This window comes from Auxenochlorella protothecoides (genome assembly GCF_000733215.1).
Source record: "Auxenochlorella protothecoides strain 0710 unplaced genomic scaffold scaffold24, whole genome shotgun sequence".
Classification (NCBI taxonomy): domain Eukaryota; kingdom Viridiplantae; phylum Chlorophyta; class Trebouxiophyceae; order Chlorellales; family Chlorellaceae; genus Auxenochlorella; species Auxenochlorella protothecoides.
In genome coordinates, this window is record NW_011934249.1 from 706,018 (window position 1) to 720,585 (window position 14,568).

The 14,568-nt window shown below is 62.7% G+C and overlaps 6 protein-coding genes across 6 annotated transcripts; 3 read left to right on the top strand and 3 right to left on the bottom strand.

Annotated features, from left to right (window-relative positions):
- Positions 1-3: 3 nt before the first annotated feature.
- On the bottom strand, positions 4-2,918 carry F751_2634 (Vacuolar protein sorting-associated protein 27; the record flags this gene model as incomplete). Its single annotated transcript, XM_011400386.1, has 7 exons — positions 4-127; positions 331-653; positions 1,412-1,696; positions 1,905-2,108; positions 2,247-2,328; positions 2,620-2,771; positions 2,916-2,918. 7 exons carry the CDS (start codon positions 2,916-2,918, stop codon positions 4-6), a joined length of 1,173 nt encoding a protein of 390 aa, XP_011398688.1.
- A 366-nt stretch (positions 2,919-3,284) lies between these two features.
- On the top strand, positions 3,285-4,206 carry F751_2635 (hypothetical protein; the record flags this gene model as incomplete). Its single annotated transcript, XM_011400387.1, has 3 exons — positions 3,285-3,339; positions 3,698-3,950; positions 4,122-4,206. 3 exons carry the CDS (start codon positions 3,285-3,287, stop codon positions 4,204-4,206), a joined length of 393 nt encoding a protein of 130 aa, XP_011398689.1.
- Positions 3,704-3,991, bottom strand: F751_2636 (hypothetical protein; the record flags this gene model as incomplete). Its single annotated transcript, XM_011400388.1, has 1 exon — positions 3,704-3,991. One exon carries the CDS (start codon positions 3,989-3,991, stop codon positions 3,704-3,706), a length of 288 nt encoding a protein of 95 aa, XP_011398690.1.
- A 978-nt stretch (positions 4,207-5,184) lies between the features above and the next one.
- F751_2637 (NADP-dependent malic enzyme) lies at positions 5,185-8,541 on the top strand (the record flags this gene model as incomplete). The annotated part of the gene is made up of 8 exons (XM_011400389.1): positions 5,185-5,311; positions 5,472-5,562; positions 5,934-6,174; positions 6,403-6,516; positions 6,650-7,084; positions 7,345-7,696; positions 8,015-8,092; positions 8,240-8,541. 8 exons carry the CDS (start codon positions 5,185-5,187, stop codon positions 8,539-8,541), a joined length of 1,740 nt encoding a protein of 579 aa, XP_011398691.1.
- A 1,442-nt stretch (positions 8,542-9,983) lies between these two features.
- On the top strand, positions 9,984-11,414 carry F751_2638 (Sister chromatid cohesion protein DCC1; the record flags this gene model as incomplete). The annotated part of the gene is made up of 4 exons (XM_011400390.1): positions 9,984-10,100; positions 10,303-10,773; positions 10,982-11,121; positions 11,279-11,414. The coding sequence occupies 4 exons, from the start codon at positions 9,984-9,986 to the stop codon at positions 11,412-11,414; spliced, it is 864 nt and encodes a 287-aa protein (XP_011398692.1).
- Positions 11,415-11,565: 151 nt separating this feature from the next.
- F751_2639 (hypothetical protein) lies at positions 11,566-12,946 on the bottom strand (the record flags this gene model as incomplete). Its single annotated transcript, XM_011400391.1, has 4 exons — positions 11,566-11,678; positions 11,856-12,138; positions 12,410-12,557; positions 12,711-12,946. 4 exons carry the CDS (start codon positions 12,944-12,946, stop codon positions 11,566-11,568), a joined length of 780 nt encoding a protein of 259 aa, XP_011398693.1.
- Between the last annotated feature and the right edge of the window lie 1,622 nt (positions 12,947-14,568).

Sequence of the window (14,568 nt, forward strand, 5' to 3'; positions counted from 1 at the left end):
ACGTCAGATCTTGGGCGGAGCCTGCCCCATCTGCGGCACGGAGTCAAAGGCACTGAAGGCATCTGCGCCGTTGGAGGTGGGGGAGGTCGCCGCGTGCACGTTCTGGTTCCTGCGCATCGGCGAACCCCTGCTTGGGAGGGGAGGCATGTTTTTTTGTTGGGTGTGGGTGTGTGTGTGTTGAGAGGTTGGACTACTGCGCCGCACTCCCGTCCGGTGGAGCGGAGGAGGTGGTGCAGAAGAAAGGTAAGCCAGCTCGCGTCGTCCTCACCCCGTCCATGCCGATCCCCCACCGGCCCCGGCCCCCGCTGCCACTGCACGCTCCCCGCTCACTTGGGTGGGGGCGGCGCCTCCTCCGCCTTCTTCTGCAGGCTCAGGAGGTCCCTGAAGGCGTCGGACACCCCAGCCGAGCTGGCCGGGGCCTGGTCGCCCCCGGGCGGCGAGTACAGGGCGGGGTACAGCGCCGCCGGGGGTGCGGGCGCGGGCACGCCCCAGGACTCGCCAAACGCGTCTGTGCCGCCCGCAGGGGCGGGCGCGTGCATGGAGGGGCCGTTGCCGTTGCTCGTGCCGGCGTCGTTCGCCGAGGCAAAGGGGTTGCTGGGCGCCGGCGCCTGCACGCCGCTGCCGCCGCCGCCGCCAAAGGGGTTGCTGGCGGCCTGCTGCGGCGTGGGAGGCATTTGGGCGGAGGGGGGCGCGGCGGGGGGTGCGGCCGGCGGCCCCCACGCGCTGTCGCTGAAGAAGGGGTTGCTGGCGGGGCCGGCGTCGGGCGGGTGGGCGAGGCCACTGCCGCTGGCAAAGGCGGGCGCCGGGGCCTCGGCCTGGGGCGGCGCCGCCGCGGACCGGGGCGCCGCGGCCTCGCTCCACGCCGCCGCGTCGGCAAACGGGTTGTTGCTGGGAGGGGTCGTGGGCGCGGCCTGGGCTGCGGGCGCCGCCGGCGCCGGGGCCGCGGGCGGCTGCCAGGTCAGCGGCGCGGAGGGCGCGGGAGCGTCCGGGGTCCAGTCGTCCAGAGAGAGCAGGTCTGCCATGATGTCCGGGCGCGCGGGCGGCGGCGCCGGCGGCTGGGCTGCCGTCGGCTGCGGCGCCGCCGAGGCGCCCTCCCCCGCGCCAAAGTGCCCGTCGTGCGGCGGCGGCCTCCTTGCCCCCCCGACCGCCGCCGCCGCCGCGGCCACCGCGCGGCGCGGCGGCGGCGGCGACCGCCCCTCCGCCACGTCCACCAGCGCGCGGTGGCGGTCCAGCGCGCGCTGCGCCTCGTCGTTCAGCTCCAGCGCGGAGGAGAGCAGGGCCTCATCGGTCACGCGCTCGGCCAGCGCGGCCAGGCGCGCCTGCATCGCGCGCGCCTGGTCGGCCATGTCGGTGATGTAGTCCTCCTTGACCCCGGCGGGGTCATCCCCCTCCTGCCACCCCCCCCACGCACCTCGCCCAGCAGGGCCACCGTGTTGCGCGCCACCTCCAGGTCGGCCTGGATCTTGGCGGGGGGCTGGTCGGGGGAGAGCAGCGCCAGGCCACGCCCGGGCGTGCCCAGCGGCGAGCCTGGGTGCCCGCCATCCCCTGCGCCAAACAGGTCGGCGGCGGGGTTGGTGCGCCCCGACCCGGGGGGTGCCGTGTCGGGCGGCGGGCCGGGGGACAGGCCGGGGTAGGGCTGGAAGTTGCCGCTGGGCGCGTGCTCGCCGGAGCGGGGCGGGAAGGTCATGCCCCGCGACTGTCGTTCGATCATTGGAGGGGGTGGAGGGGTTGGAAAACAATGGCATGCAACAAGTTTGGTGCTCCAAGGTGCACCGCTGCTGGGCTGTGGTGGAAGCAAGACATGCGGCAGGTCTGGGTCAACATCTTCCAATCCCACCGACACCCGGTTTCTCCCCTTCCTCACAAACACAAGAACAAAGAGGCATGCGCTCCACCCCCCCCACCTTGAGCTTGTTGTAGCTGTTCACGAACTGGGAGGGGCGCAGCGTGTAGGCCCACTCCTGCAGCAGTGCCAACACGTGCTGCTGGACCTCGGGCGGGCACCAGGCCGAGCGGTCGGAGAGGCGGACCAGCTCCGGCAGCAGTTCGCTCACGGCCAGCTCCTTGTGGAAGGGCTCGCCGCAGGTGCGCACACAATGCTCCAGCAGCTACGGGTGGGTGGGGAGGGGGAGGTGAGGATGGGCCGTGCCCAGGGGCCAAGCTTGGCCAGGCTGGGTACCTGCAAGATGATTGGCTGCCAGGGGCTACACCAGACATGCGACTATAGACGGCAGCGCTGCACCTACCTGCAGGGCGAGGGTCTGCACATGGCCCCTCTTGCACTGCAACCTCTTTTTGAGCTGCTTGCAGGCCTTGTTGGCCATGTACCTGCAAGGATAGTTTGGTTTTTTTTTGGGGGGGGGGGGGGTGGGAGTCAAGGAGAGGTCAACTGAAGCAGAAGCACTCAGCAAGGGCTGGGGCGGGCGCTGCACTGCGGGGTGATCAGGGCCTGCCGCACCCCAGGAAGACATAGTTTCCTCAAGCATGGGCACATCCTGAGGCCCAGTCCGATTTACGGTGTGAAATCCAGCGCCATGCACGGCAAATGCGGGTCGCCATCCTCATCATGCCCCCCTGGCAAGGGCACAAACCCAACATGCGCAGAGGTGTGTCACTCACTGCGGCTCTGTGCCCCCAGATATGGCGGAGGCGATGTCGGTGTACAGGGCAAAGTTGGGGGCAGAGAGGTTCTCGGCGGTGGCGTGGTCGATGATGGCGTACATGCGCTCCTTCGCCATCCTGAGCGCCTTCTTGTTCTGCCGGGAAGGTGCCTGGAGGGGGGTGGGAGCGGGGGGTTGGGACAGGAGGGACAGGAGGGCATGTGCGACGAATTAGGCGGCTCGAAAGATCTCTGGGGAGATCAGAAAGCTGCGGCATCATGTCTCCAGCTGCGGGCAAAGCACGCGGTGTCTTACCATGGTGAACATTGTCCCCCCGGGCAGCGAGCAGAGCTTCTCGCGAGTGCCTCCAAGGGTTTCGGTGGTCTAACCTCACGAGATAACAAGATCGGGGCCAGGCTCCTCTAGTCCACCGCAGCCTCACTCTTGCATGGGCCCGTCCAGATTCCGCTCGAACAAAATACGCGCGGACAGAGGCACGCCGAGGAGGGTTTTCGCAACAGCCGCGCTTTCCAGCATCACAAACTCCCAAAACAGCTCGGATTACGACAGGCTCTGAACGACGAGCACAGCGACGTGCTGACCCGATGAAAGGTGAATTTGTACAGGCATAATAATCTCGCGGTACACATCTTCTTGCTGGAGCACCAGTTCCGCTCGGCACCGATGCAGAGGTCCAAGGTCGGGAGGTCCCCAAGGCGCAGCTGTGCCGACGAGAAAGGTACCGACAAGGCTCCCTTGCCTGAAAATGTTAGATTAATGCCTGTTTCGCCTAAAATTAGCAGCTGGACACCCCTGTAGGTGGTAGGGGAGGTGATCTGGGGTTAATCCTCTTGGCTGGTGCAGCTGCCCTAGGAGGCGCATTGGTGCACCGCCTGTTCACGCGACAAGAGGTCCTAGCACAAATCTCTCTTCGGCAAGGTAAATCACGAGGCTGGGGGGCTGCATGGTACTTGGTCCTCCCTCGGTGCCGCTGTCCCAGTGTGCTTTTACCCCAAATATTGCTCGCACATGCTAAGAATACACGCCTCTTGGCAGCCTCATCAAGCGGCTTCCTATTCCCCTTCACCTTCTCACAGAAGAGCTCATCCGGACTCGGTCCGCGCTGTCGTCCACCACCTCCCAGCTGAGCGACATGGCAGACGAGCTGAGCTGCACGCGCGCGGTCCTCCGCACAACATCCCTTGACCTGGCCGCCAAAGTACAGGAGCTGGAGGCAAGGCGGCACGATGCCGAGGAGTTGCAGCACCGGCTCGAGGAGGCCAAGGGAGAGCTGGGGCTGACGCGAAGCCGGGTGCTGAGCATAGAGAGGGAGCTGCACCGCACACGCAGGTGAGGGGCCGGTCACATGCGCCATCGATTGAGGGTGCCATTATCGAGGGGATATGTATCAACGGCCGGGTTGTTTCATCACGGGACAGGTCCTACGTCGATGTCACAGCAGTAAATTCCCTCCTCATCAGCCGAGTCTGATGGCCGCCCCTCTGCATTTCCATGCTGCAGCTCGCTGGGAACCTACCAGAGCCAGCTGGATGCGGCTCGCTATGAGATGGTAGAGTCGAGGCTTGCCACGGAGGGGAGTTGGTAGGAGGTGCCAGAGTTCGTCGTGCGGATACTCAATACTGGTCGTGTCGGCTGTGATGTGTTGTATGTAGCAGAGCATTTTCATTGTTTCCCCCTCCATGCTGGGAAGTGACTTCGTGGCTATGTTTGTTCAAAACCCTGCTTCCCGGGACCAAGGCTGACAATGTCTCAGCGAAATGATCAAGCTCTTGAATCGTCAGAATAAATTGTAGAGCCGCTAGAACGCTGGGAGCTCCCGCCAGGGTGTTTCACAAGATCTCATGGGCAAAAGGTTTTCAGGCTTTGGTTCTCGGGAGCTGGTCTGGGGTGAAGTTTGTGGGGCAGTAGGGAAGGAGAAAAATCCTTTAAGCCCAGCAGGGATCACTCTCTTAAGCGGAGAGGGGAATCGAATCAATTTTGACGCATTGCACATCGGCTTGCGGGGGTCCGCAAGTTTGCGCGCCTGTGTCGTCCGGGTCACCGGCCAGCTCGGCCAGCACGTTTCTTAGTCAAGCAGTGCTATTTTTAGGTAGCCGCAGGAGTGTGAAGGCTCGATGGGGAAGTTTTGTTCTTGCGACCTTCACAAATATCGTGTTTGATATTTTACTTGTTTTTTGAACTCAATCGAAGCGTCCCGCCGTTAGCCATACAGTACGACCGGGGCCCCAGTCAGCCCTGGTCACTCCTCACACCGGCGAACAGCGGCCGTGATTCGATCCTGCACACCAATGGTGACCTCCACGAGCACTCTTTTGTGCACCGGAAGATCCAACATCATCCTTCAAGTGCCCCATGGGTTCTTTCTCACGCGGTCAGGAGCTGCTAAGGCTTTTTCTTCTCGTCCCGGGCGGGCGCGCCCCGATCTGGGGAGACGAGTGCAAGCGATTCTAGCTGAGGTACAATGCAGTCTGCAGCGCGGCTCAGGCATGTACTCCTCGATTACACTACCAAATCTTATCAGTTTCTCCCACCTCGACCTCCCCAGCCCCTCAATCTCGAGACCATGAAGCCTTCCAGCTCGGTCATGGATGTCACCAAGCCCGGCGACGAGCGCAGCCGGGGAGAAGGGATCAAGGCCGTAGAGGAGCTCGGCAGCATGCCCATCATCTACACTCCCTGGCTCAATAAGGGTGCGAGGGTGGGGTCTTGGGAGCGGGCGGGCCAGGTCACGTTTGTGGTGCTGGGTGGAAGTTCCCAGGGTTAAACCGCACGTCGGGTGCCCTCCGGCGACCCTAGGGCATGGACACCGTCGCTTAATACCGTTTGTCCCCATCCTTACCCCTCTCATAGGCACTAATTTCTCGGAGTCTGAGCGACGAGAGAAGCACCTGGATGGGCTGTTGCCACCCGTGATTGAGACCTTGGACGATCAGGCTGCCAGGTGCGGGTGGGAGATTTAGATCAACTGGCAGATGATTTGTTGAATCTGGGGTACCAGATTGGTAACATTTCGATTGTCCAGTGCTTGAGTTTAGTATATCAATTGTATAGGATGGGCAAGTAGCCTAGCATACTGGGATCAATGCTAGGGTGGATCGTGCTTTTGTCCCTTCATTGCCCACAAAGCTCATACTGGAGATCACATTTATGTTTGATATTCTTTCTGCAATGTTCATGCCAGATCATGGCAACCATTTCCGCTATCTTATATGACCTCCAGCTCTCCCCTTGCTGCATGGATGGCACTCTGGATGTTCCCACCCAAGGACATGCCTTCACCCCTCCCCAGCCCCGTCACCAAATGGTGAGCAGGTTGATGACCCAGCTGCGGAACGAGGACCTGACCAACCTGCAGCGCAACAACATCCTGAAGCAGATCATGGCGACCCACACCACCCTCTTCTACAAAGCTCTGATCGAGAACATCGAGGAGCTGGCCCCCATTGTGTACACCCCCACCATCGGCGAGGCCTGCCAGCGATGGAGCACCCTCTTCCGCGAGCCCCTGGGCATGTACATCTCGGCCTTCCGCCACCGCGGTCGCTTTGACGAGGTGGGCTGGGGAACGTTTCTGTGGGGGCCAGGGGTGGGGGTGGGGAATCAAGGGCTGGGTGCTTTCTTGTCGTGAGTTGGCGTGAGGCAAGCAAGCACCAGGCGGCGGTGGTAGGGTGTGCTGTAAGCAGAGGCCTCTGGGGTGATAAGCCTCCTACCTCCCGCATCCTGTGTGTCCATTGCCTGTGTCCCACAGCACCTCATCACATCTCCTTTCTTTCCTGCACAGGTGCTGGGCAACTGGCCGAACAAGAATGTCCAGATCATCGTCGTGACAGACGGCTCCCGCATCCTGGGCCTGGGGGACCTGGGGACCAACGGCATCGGCATCAGCATCGGCAAGGTGTGCCAGGATATGGCTGCGCGCACTGGTCCTGCTCTTCCTGCAGACTGACGATCTTGTCTTCATAGTGCGTGCCTGGGGTGGGGCCAGCTCTTCCCCCCCTCGATCACCTCCCCTCGACTCCCCGCCGCAGATCGCGCTGTACGTTGCGGCGGTGGGCTTCCACCCGGAGCACTCTTTGCCCATCGTTCTGGACATGGGCTGCAATCGGAAAGAACTGCGCGAGGACGGGCTGTACCTGGGCGAACGCCGCGAGCGCCTGGAGGGCGAGGAGTACTACGCTGCCATCGACGAGTTCTGCGCCGCGGTCAAGCGGCGCTGGCCGCACGCGCTGCTCCAGTTCGAGGACTTTGAGACGAGCAAGGCCTTCAAGATCCTGGAGGCGCAGCGCAGCGCCATGCTCTGCTTCAACGACGACATCCAGGGCACGGGGGCGGTGGTCACCTCGGGGTTCATCAACGGCATGAAGTACCAGGGCACGCGCCTGCGCGACGCGCGCGTCGTCTTCTACGGCGCCGGCTCCTCCGCCGTGGGCGTGGCCAAGAGCATCGTCACCTACATGCACAAGGTATGCGGGTGGGTGGGGTGGGGGAAGGAGGGGGGGGAGGAGGAGGGGGGCGGAATCTGGGCAGGGTGAGCTGAAGGGGGTGGGCTTTGACAGGGACGAACCTCCGCCATTCAACTCATCCTGCAAGTCACTGCAGCTTTCCATCGCCCTGCCACCTTGAACTCCCCCTCTCCTGCCCTACACCCCTTGCGTCATACTCACCCCACCTTTCCTCGACACAGTACCCCCCCCCCAAACCCCCACCTCCCAAACATTTACAGACGGAGGGCATCAGCGAGGAGGAGGCGCGGGCCTGCATCTACATGGTGGACTCCAAGGGGCTCATCACCGACACTCGCGGCGACGAGCTGCCGGAGCACAAGCAGGAGATGGCGCGGCGCGATGGCGTGCCCGACATGAAGGACCTCCGGGAGATCGTGGAGTATGTCAAGCCGCATGCGCTCATTGGCCTTTCCGCCGCGGGGCCAGTCTGGACCGAGCCCATCGTGCAGGCGCTGTGCCAGGGCACGGAGTCGCCCCTGGTGTTCCCCCTCTCCAACCCCACGCCCAAGGCCGAGATCAGCGCGGAGAACGCCTACTCCTGGAGCAAAGGCAGGTGCATCTTCGCCGGAGGTGAGGGGCCCGAGGGGAGGGTGGGTGGGTATGTTGAGGTCCCCGAGGGTAGGGACCTTCCTGCTGCTCGTGCGCTCGCTGGTCATGGGGGTCCAGAGTGTGGAGGTGTGGGCCGGCGAGGGGTGGTTCCGTGGGACGGGGTCAGCCGGGCTTGGGGTCGGCAAACCATTTGAAGAAAACAGATGGCGCGTTTGTGTTTCAGTTTCAGGGCAGGCGGCTGGAGGTACCAGCCAGGCATGGCACGACCAGCCCATGCCTTGCGCCACCGCTCCTAAACCCCACATGCACACCGACCCCCCCTCCTCACCCTTGCCACAGGCTCCCCATTCAAGCCGGTAAAGTACGATGGGCAGACCTTTGTCCCCGGCCAGGCCAACAATGTCTTTGTATTCCCAGGTGGGAGCTACTGTGCAGAATGGGGACAACTCCCAGACCTTTTTGCCATCGCTGCCGCCGCGTTTCACTTGCCAGCCTGTGTGCACGCTTTGTCAAGCCATGGCGCTCCCATCCCCCACCCAACCCCTCCCTCTCCACCCAAATCAGGCATTGGGTTCGGCGCCATCATGGCCAAGGCCTCCTCGGTGAACGACGAGATGTTTGTGGCGGCAGCGGCGGGCCTGGCCGACGCGGTGTCTGAGGCGGAGCTGCGGGGCGACAAGCGCCTGTACCCGCAGATCAGCAACCTGCGCCAGGTGTCTCTGGACGTGGCCGCCGCCGTGGCCAAGGCCGCCTGGGACTCGGGCGTGTCGCAGCTGAAGGAGGCACCTGCCGACTGGCGGGCGTACGTGGAGGAGCGGCAGTGGTGGCCCGACCATGCCTCCAAGCAGTCGGCCGCCACGGCATGAAGGCCACTCAATTCTTGGAGGTGCTCAACCAGACGACTCGCACGCTCGTGCATCGGGCGGGGTCGGATCCGCGCACCGCCCACTCTCAGTCATCTGCTACATTTCTCGGGCTGGGTCCGCACCCCTTGTGCTTCCTGCCTCCTCATGGTCGTCCCTCACAATCTCAGCGCTTCCACGCAATCATGTGGAGTTCATGACGACGTCAGTCTTACCCTCCTGCACTCCCCTTCTCCTTAATCTCTGCTTGCTAGCACTGACTTTAGCCCATCATTTCAGGACACTCAATCTGGAAGACATGGATACCATGTACCCCACTGTAAGGCGGTAGGTCTTGGACCAAAGGGTTCTGCCAGAGCCTGAACGGACCTCACCGCACATGGGGCAGTGATGGCGCAAGACGCTGCACAGCAGCCGAAGCAGCGCTTGAATACAAACGCCATGATGCGAGCAGACGACATGAGCGATCATTGCCCACTTCAGGATGCTCCTGCTTTACCGACCCCGGCGACACACGATATAAACTCAATCCCCTGGAATTGCGACGGCCTTGTGAGTCACAGTGGATTTCCCTCATGATGGGGGCGCTGGGTCTCCACCCCACCCGCCCGCGAACTTTGCAGCATGGAGAGGCGGTGCGCAAGGACCTTCTTCTCCTTGAACTGGACGATCCTATTCTAGACGAGCTTCTAACCGATGGGTGAGGGCTGCATGGTAGCTCCGGCGCTCAGATCTCAGTTGAGGATGCCCCTTGAACGATGGTGTCTGGGATGCCCCACTGGTCCTCCTCCTCACCGAGTGTACCTCGCTCCCGCCAAGCAGCCTGCAGATAAAGGGCGAACAAGATGGTGATGCGGTACTGTGCACGCGTGACACCACCTTCGTGCTGAAGACTGTTGGGACGACAAACACCATCTATCTGGCTCGCGATGAGCAGGTCTGTGCTCCTTGATGGCTGTGGCGCCCAGCTGATGGCAGATGGTGTGCTGGGGGTGCTGCATGTGCAGCAGGATCCCAACAGATTGTGGGCTGCGGGCTGGTGTTTGTGCCAGGTTTGCAGTGCAAGCTCACCAGGCACATGGTTTGGTATCGATTGAAGTCAACCATTTGCCACAGGTGCCTCTTGGGGAGCTCACACAGAACCAGACTTCCTGTCCCCCGACCCCACCCGGCCAGACGCTGGGCCTGGCCACGCAGAGGGAAAAGGTACACATGGCCGGGGCATGGTTGTGACCCATCTGATGCATCACACCTGTCGTGGTTTGGGTGTCCAGTGTCTGCACAGCTCACGACTCGCACGCACCCAAAGAACTGCCCTGATGCCCTACCAAGCAGGACCAACGTTACTGCATACAAACCCGCTGCATGGTCACCTTTGCGAGAGTCTCATCCCTCACCTGGCTATGCTCCGGCACCCGACCCCCCCCCGCCCGGCGCCGCGGGCCATGCAGGACTCCGCAGCTTCCGCCCGGCCACCAATCAAGGTAACAGCCACAGTGGAGACCCACATGGAGCTGGTCCCCATCGCCCCTCGCACCCACCAGCTGAATGCGCTGCTCCAGGTTAGCAGGCCGTGGTGGGAGGCCTGGATTGTGTCTGATGTGGGACACTGGCCGTGGGACCAGTGTGAATGCTGCAAACGAGCTGCGGATCCTCCATCAGCCCTGCTGCCAGGCTGGATGATTTTGGCAACACACGGGGTTGGGGGAATCCCTGTATCGAGTCTTTCATCTCCGCCCTTCCCTACACCGTCGTGCCGGACAGGCAGCCCCGTACATGGGCCCTGAGGAGGAGGGCGACCTGCGTTCGACCCCGGCGCAGGGGCGGTGCACGCTGGCCGACCTGCTGTCGCACGTGCAGATGAGCGAGGGGGAGCTGGCCGCCGCGCTGGCGCAGCGGGGCGCCCTGGAGCTGGACGGCAGGTGGTGCGCGCTGCACCCCTCCTACGCAGACACCGCGCTGCAGCTCATCTTCCTCTGCGCCGGGGAGCGGGGCTGGGACCTGGGCGCGACTTTGCCCCGCGCCGACATGCACGCTGCGCTGGAGCAGAGCGGCATGGACCCCCGCGTGGCAGGCCACTGCCTCGAACGCTTTGGGCGGGCGGGGGTGGCGGGGGAGGACTGGGCGCTGGATCCAAAGGAGGCGTGCCGGCAGGAGGCGCGGCGCCAGCTCAGCGAGCGGCCGACCTGGAGTTGTGGGGACTTTGAGGCGTCGCTGCGGCACGCGCTGCCAGAGGTGCGTTGGGAGGGGGCTTTGTGGACGTGGGCATGGAAGGCCGCCGACAGGGAGACTGCGTGAAATCACAGGGGGGTGGGTGGGTGAGGCGCTACCACTCAAGGGAGCAGGCCCACCTCCCTTTGCATGGACACAGCCTTGATCCTTGTCAGAAAGTGTTGCCACAATTTCCTCGCCCGCCCCCCACCCCCTTCCTCCAAACACACAGAGCGTCCCCGCCGACCTCTCCTGCCTGGGTGGCATTGCCGTGATCGACGAGGCCTCTGCCACCCTCCAGTACCTGCCCCTGGACTCTCTCCCCGCCGACCCAGCAGGCCGCTTTGGCGCCCTATTTGCCATGAGGCCCAGGTGCGGCCTTTGTCCGATGGTGACCCAGCTGGCCTGGGAGATGTGATGCAGGCTCCTGCAGGCTGGGTGCAGTGCATGGCCATCAACCATGGCCTTCTGGGCACCCTCCCTCACGCCCGCGCAACCCCACCCCGCCACACCACCGTCTCAAACACAGGTGGCGACTGGAGGAGTTGGAGCCCTACCTCCAGGGCCTGGCGGACCCGGGCCAATCCCTGGAGGGGCTGCTCCTCAAGTATACACGAGCAATCCAGGCCCAGCCCTCATGCCCAGTGCTCTACGCCGCGCGGTGATGAAGATTGCTCATTCTTCTGGTTCATGCAACGGGTTACAGGCGGCATGCACGTCCTCTGCCTATTGACAAGGCGCGGAGAGGTGGGAGTGTTGAGGGACCCACACCCCAGCTCCCTTGATTGCGATGTTCGCACACAGCCACACATCAAATCAGCTGACAAAGCTGGCCAGGTACCTCCCCTTGTCAATGCCGTCAAGGCACACTGCCGCGGTGTAGTTGTTGACGTAGTGGAAGAAGGCCATGGTCTTCTGGTTGCCCATGCCTGGGATGTGTGCAGGTGCTGGTCAGAGGTTTTTGGGGGTAGGGCAATGCAGGGCAGCACGCAGGGGTGCTTGCCTGGGTGCTGCTGTGCCAGTGCAGAGCCTGTTGTACTACAAACCCACATGTCTCCCCACAACACACACAAGAAGGAAGTACACTTTCAAATCCACCAGCTCACCCGACCCTCTCTTCATCTTGGCCTGATACTCCTCCTCGCTCTTCAGCGCGTAGTGGTACAGCGCCAGCCTGTCCGAGGCCTGGCGCTCCGACTTCGGGCCGTCCACGCGGTCGTGCGTCGTGTTGACGGCAAAGTACGGCTCCACGTACTTGAGGTGGTGGGGATCGGTGGTCACCCCCGCCACGCGCGCCGGCTGCACAATGGACTTGACGTGCAGATTCTCGCTGTGCTGGTCCGGGGCGCACATCCAGAAGGAGGCCAGGGGCTCCAGCGGGGAGCGCACCTGGCGAAGGAGGTGGGGGTGGGAAAGGAAAGTATGGGGGAAACAGTGAGGCAGAGGTGAGAGGACAAAGGCTAGGGGCTGGAAGCAGGGTGCACTTGTGTGTGCAGGAACACTCTTGCCGTTTGCCGTCCCCTGCTGGCAGGCGGCGGACTTCATCGTGCCCGATCAGCCCCTCGGAAGGCAATGCTCAGGGCAGATGAGACTTCAATCACCAAAAAGCAAGCAATCCATTTCCCCCTATCATTGATGCCAGGCCCCACACCCTCCTCACCGTCTGCCCGGAGCTGCCAAACACCACCCAGTTGACCACCAGCGCCCCAGCCGACTCGTAGTCGTGGAGGAGGGTGGGGAGGTCAGGCGTGGCGTCCCTGATCACCAGGAATTCGTCCAGGTCGATCAGCGCCATCCACCTCTCATTCCTGTGCAGGAGGGCACGTGTTGGGGGAGTCATGTGCGGGTGCGAGGTGTGGTATGTGATCCTGCATGTCTTCCATTCACTCCCTCCCCGAATTCTCCCTATTTATTCCTTCTCCCCTCCCCCCAAGCTCTGAACCACACATCCCACCACTCACCTCTTGCTGGCCTTGGCGATGCACTGCTGGTAAACGCCGAGCTGAGGGCCATGGGTGCCCCTGGTGGGCAGGATGCCCGAGTCATACTCGAAGTCCACTAACCCCGAGTCGATGTGGTCCTGGAGCACACTCTGCATGCTCTCGCCGGACCCCGTGTCCACCAGGTAGAACTTGCCCACGCCGATGGCGCGGTGGTAGGCCACCCAACCCCGCACATCTGTGTGCTGGTCCTTCATTGCGGCACAGATTGTGGCGTAGGCGGGGCCGTCTGTGGGAGTGTGTGACGGGAGGAGGAAGTGGCTTGGGCTGGTGGTCCAAGGAGCGAGCTTGGTGTCTCAGCACTCCTCATGCCCAAGGGGGGTGTGGATTTTGGAGGCGGTGGACTGCGGTGCCCAAGTGGGGCAACCTAGCAGAGTTAAACGCAAGAGTGGTCAGCGCTATATAGGCAGGATGCGGCAGCGAGCGATGTCAACGCCCTCCTCATCTCAAAAACGCATGCTTACACCCACCAGCGGCTTGAGGGGCTGCCCGGGCTGGGCTGGGCGGGGAACTTGCGCTCGGCTGTCCTCCGCCCGGCGCGGCCCTCGTAGCAGCTGCTTGCACCAACCCCGCTATGATTGGCACGGGATTTGCGGCCTTAGCAGCCAGGCTGTTGCTGGGTGAGATGTGGGGCAAGGGGCTGGTTGCAGATTTTGCCCCAGCCCCCACACGTGGCTCATTGCCAGGGCTCACTCCCCCAGAGGCGGGCCCCGGTCCAGCCGATCCCTGCGGGAATAGGATCACGAGATTTAATCGTTACGACGTGAGCTGTACGGTCAAGGTTGCCAGAGGAAGGGCGCTCTCTCCCCCTCCCCCGGCACCTGCTCCTCGGCGTACAACAGTGACCGGAAACCCGACACCCCTCGGCGCCGCAGGTCTGTTCGAGCACGGTGAGGGTCGGACAGTGGGGCAGTTTCTGATGTGGTGGACTGGAGGAAGAAGCAAGTGGCTTGGTAGCCCAGCAGGCACAGAACGATGGCTACAGGCCACGACCAGGAGGTCCGTCTCGGCATTGCGCGTCCTTAAGTCATGGGCCGTGATCTTGGTGCACCGCGCCGCCCTGAGTTTGTTACGAATGATATCTACTGGGCATCGCATGCAATGGCCATAGATCGTCGGCCTGGCGTTTCCCATACCACGCGGATCTGGGCTCCGCAACCACCCCGTGCTGCGGGTGCTGGGGTCGGATAGAATATAGGTCTCCCAGAAGAAAGGGGTGTGAATCTGGCCCGATGCGCGCATGCCTGACTCAGTTCCTGGTCTCTGGCACAGCGTATGCAAGAGCAGTAGTCCCATTTATCGATCGAGGTGTCATATAAAGCACTTCTCGGACGCCCCCCCACCCTCTTCTGGATCGACGCCTCCGCGTCTACACCCTTTCGGTGCCTCGCCCTCGCACAACAACCCACTTCGACGCAATGCCATCCGACTTTAATGCCTCGGTGAGTCCCGGAGAACGCTGGGAAGTCGTAATATAGGACTACCGCGGAGTTAGGCTGTCGTCTATCTGGTGGCTGCATGGACGGGATCCGGCCGCGTCGACATCTTCAGGGTGTGCGCGACCCGTCGCCTTGGGAACATACTTTCCCTCGTTGAAGACCATCCACACCCCTTTTCACTCCATTCGACAGGATTGACCGGGCTGTCTGACTCCTGTGTCACCAGTCGACAACGACTCTCGTGTTGCCATGAGTGAACGCCTCAGTCAGCCGTGAGTGTGATACTTTTATCTTGTAGTTGGGTGGACTGGGTTGGGTGGACTGGGTTGCGTTGACATTCAGGCATAGGCGTCTCTCGCAATCTTCACCATCAGGCAACA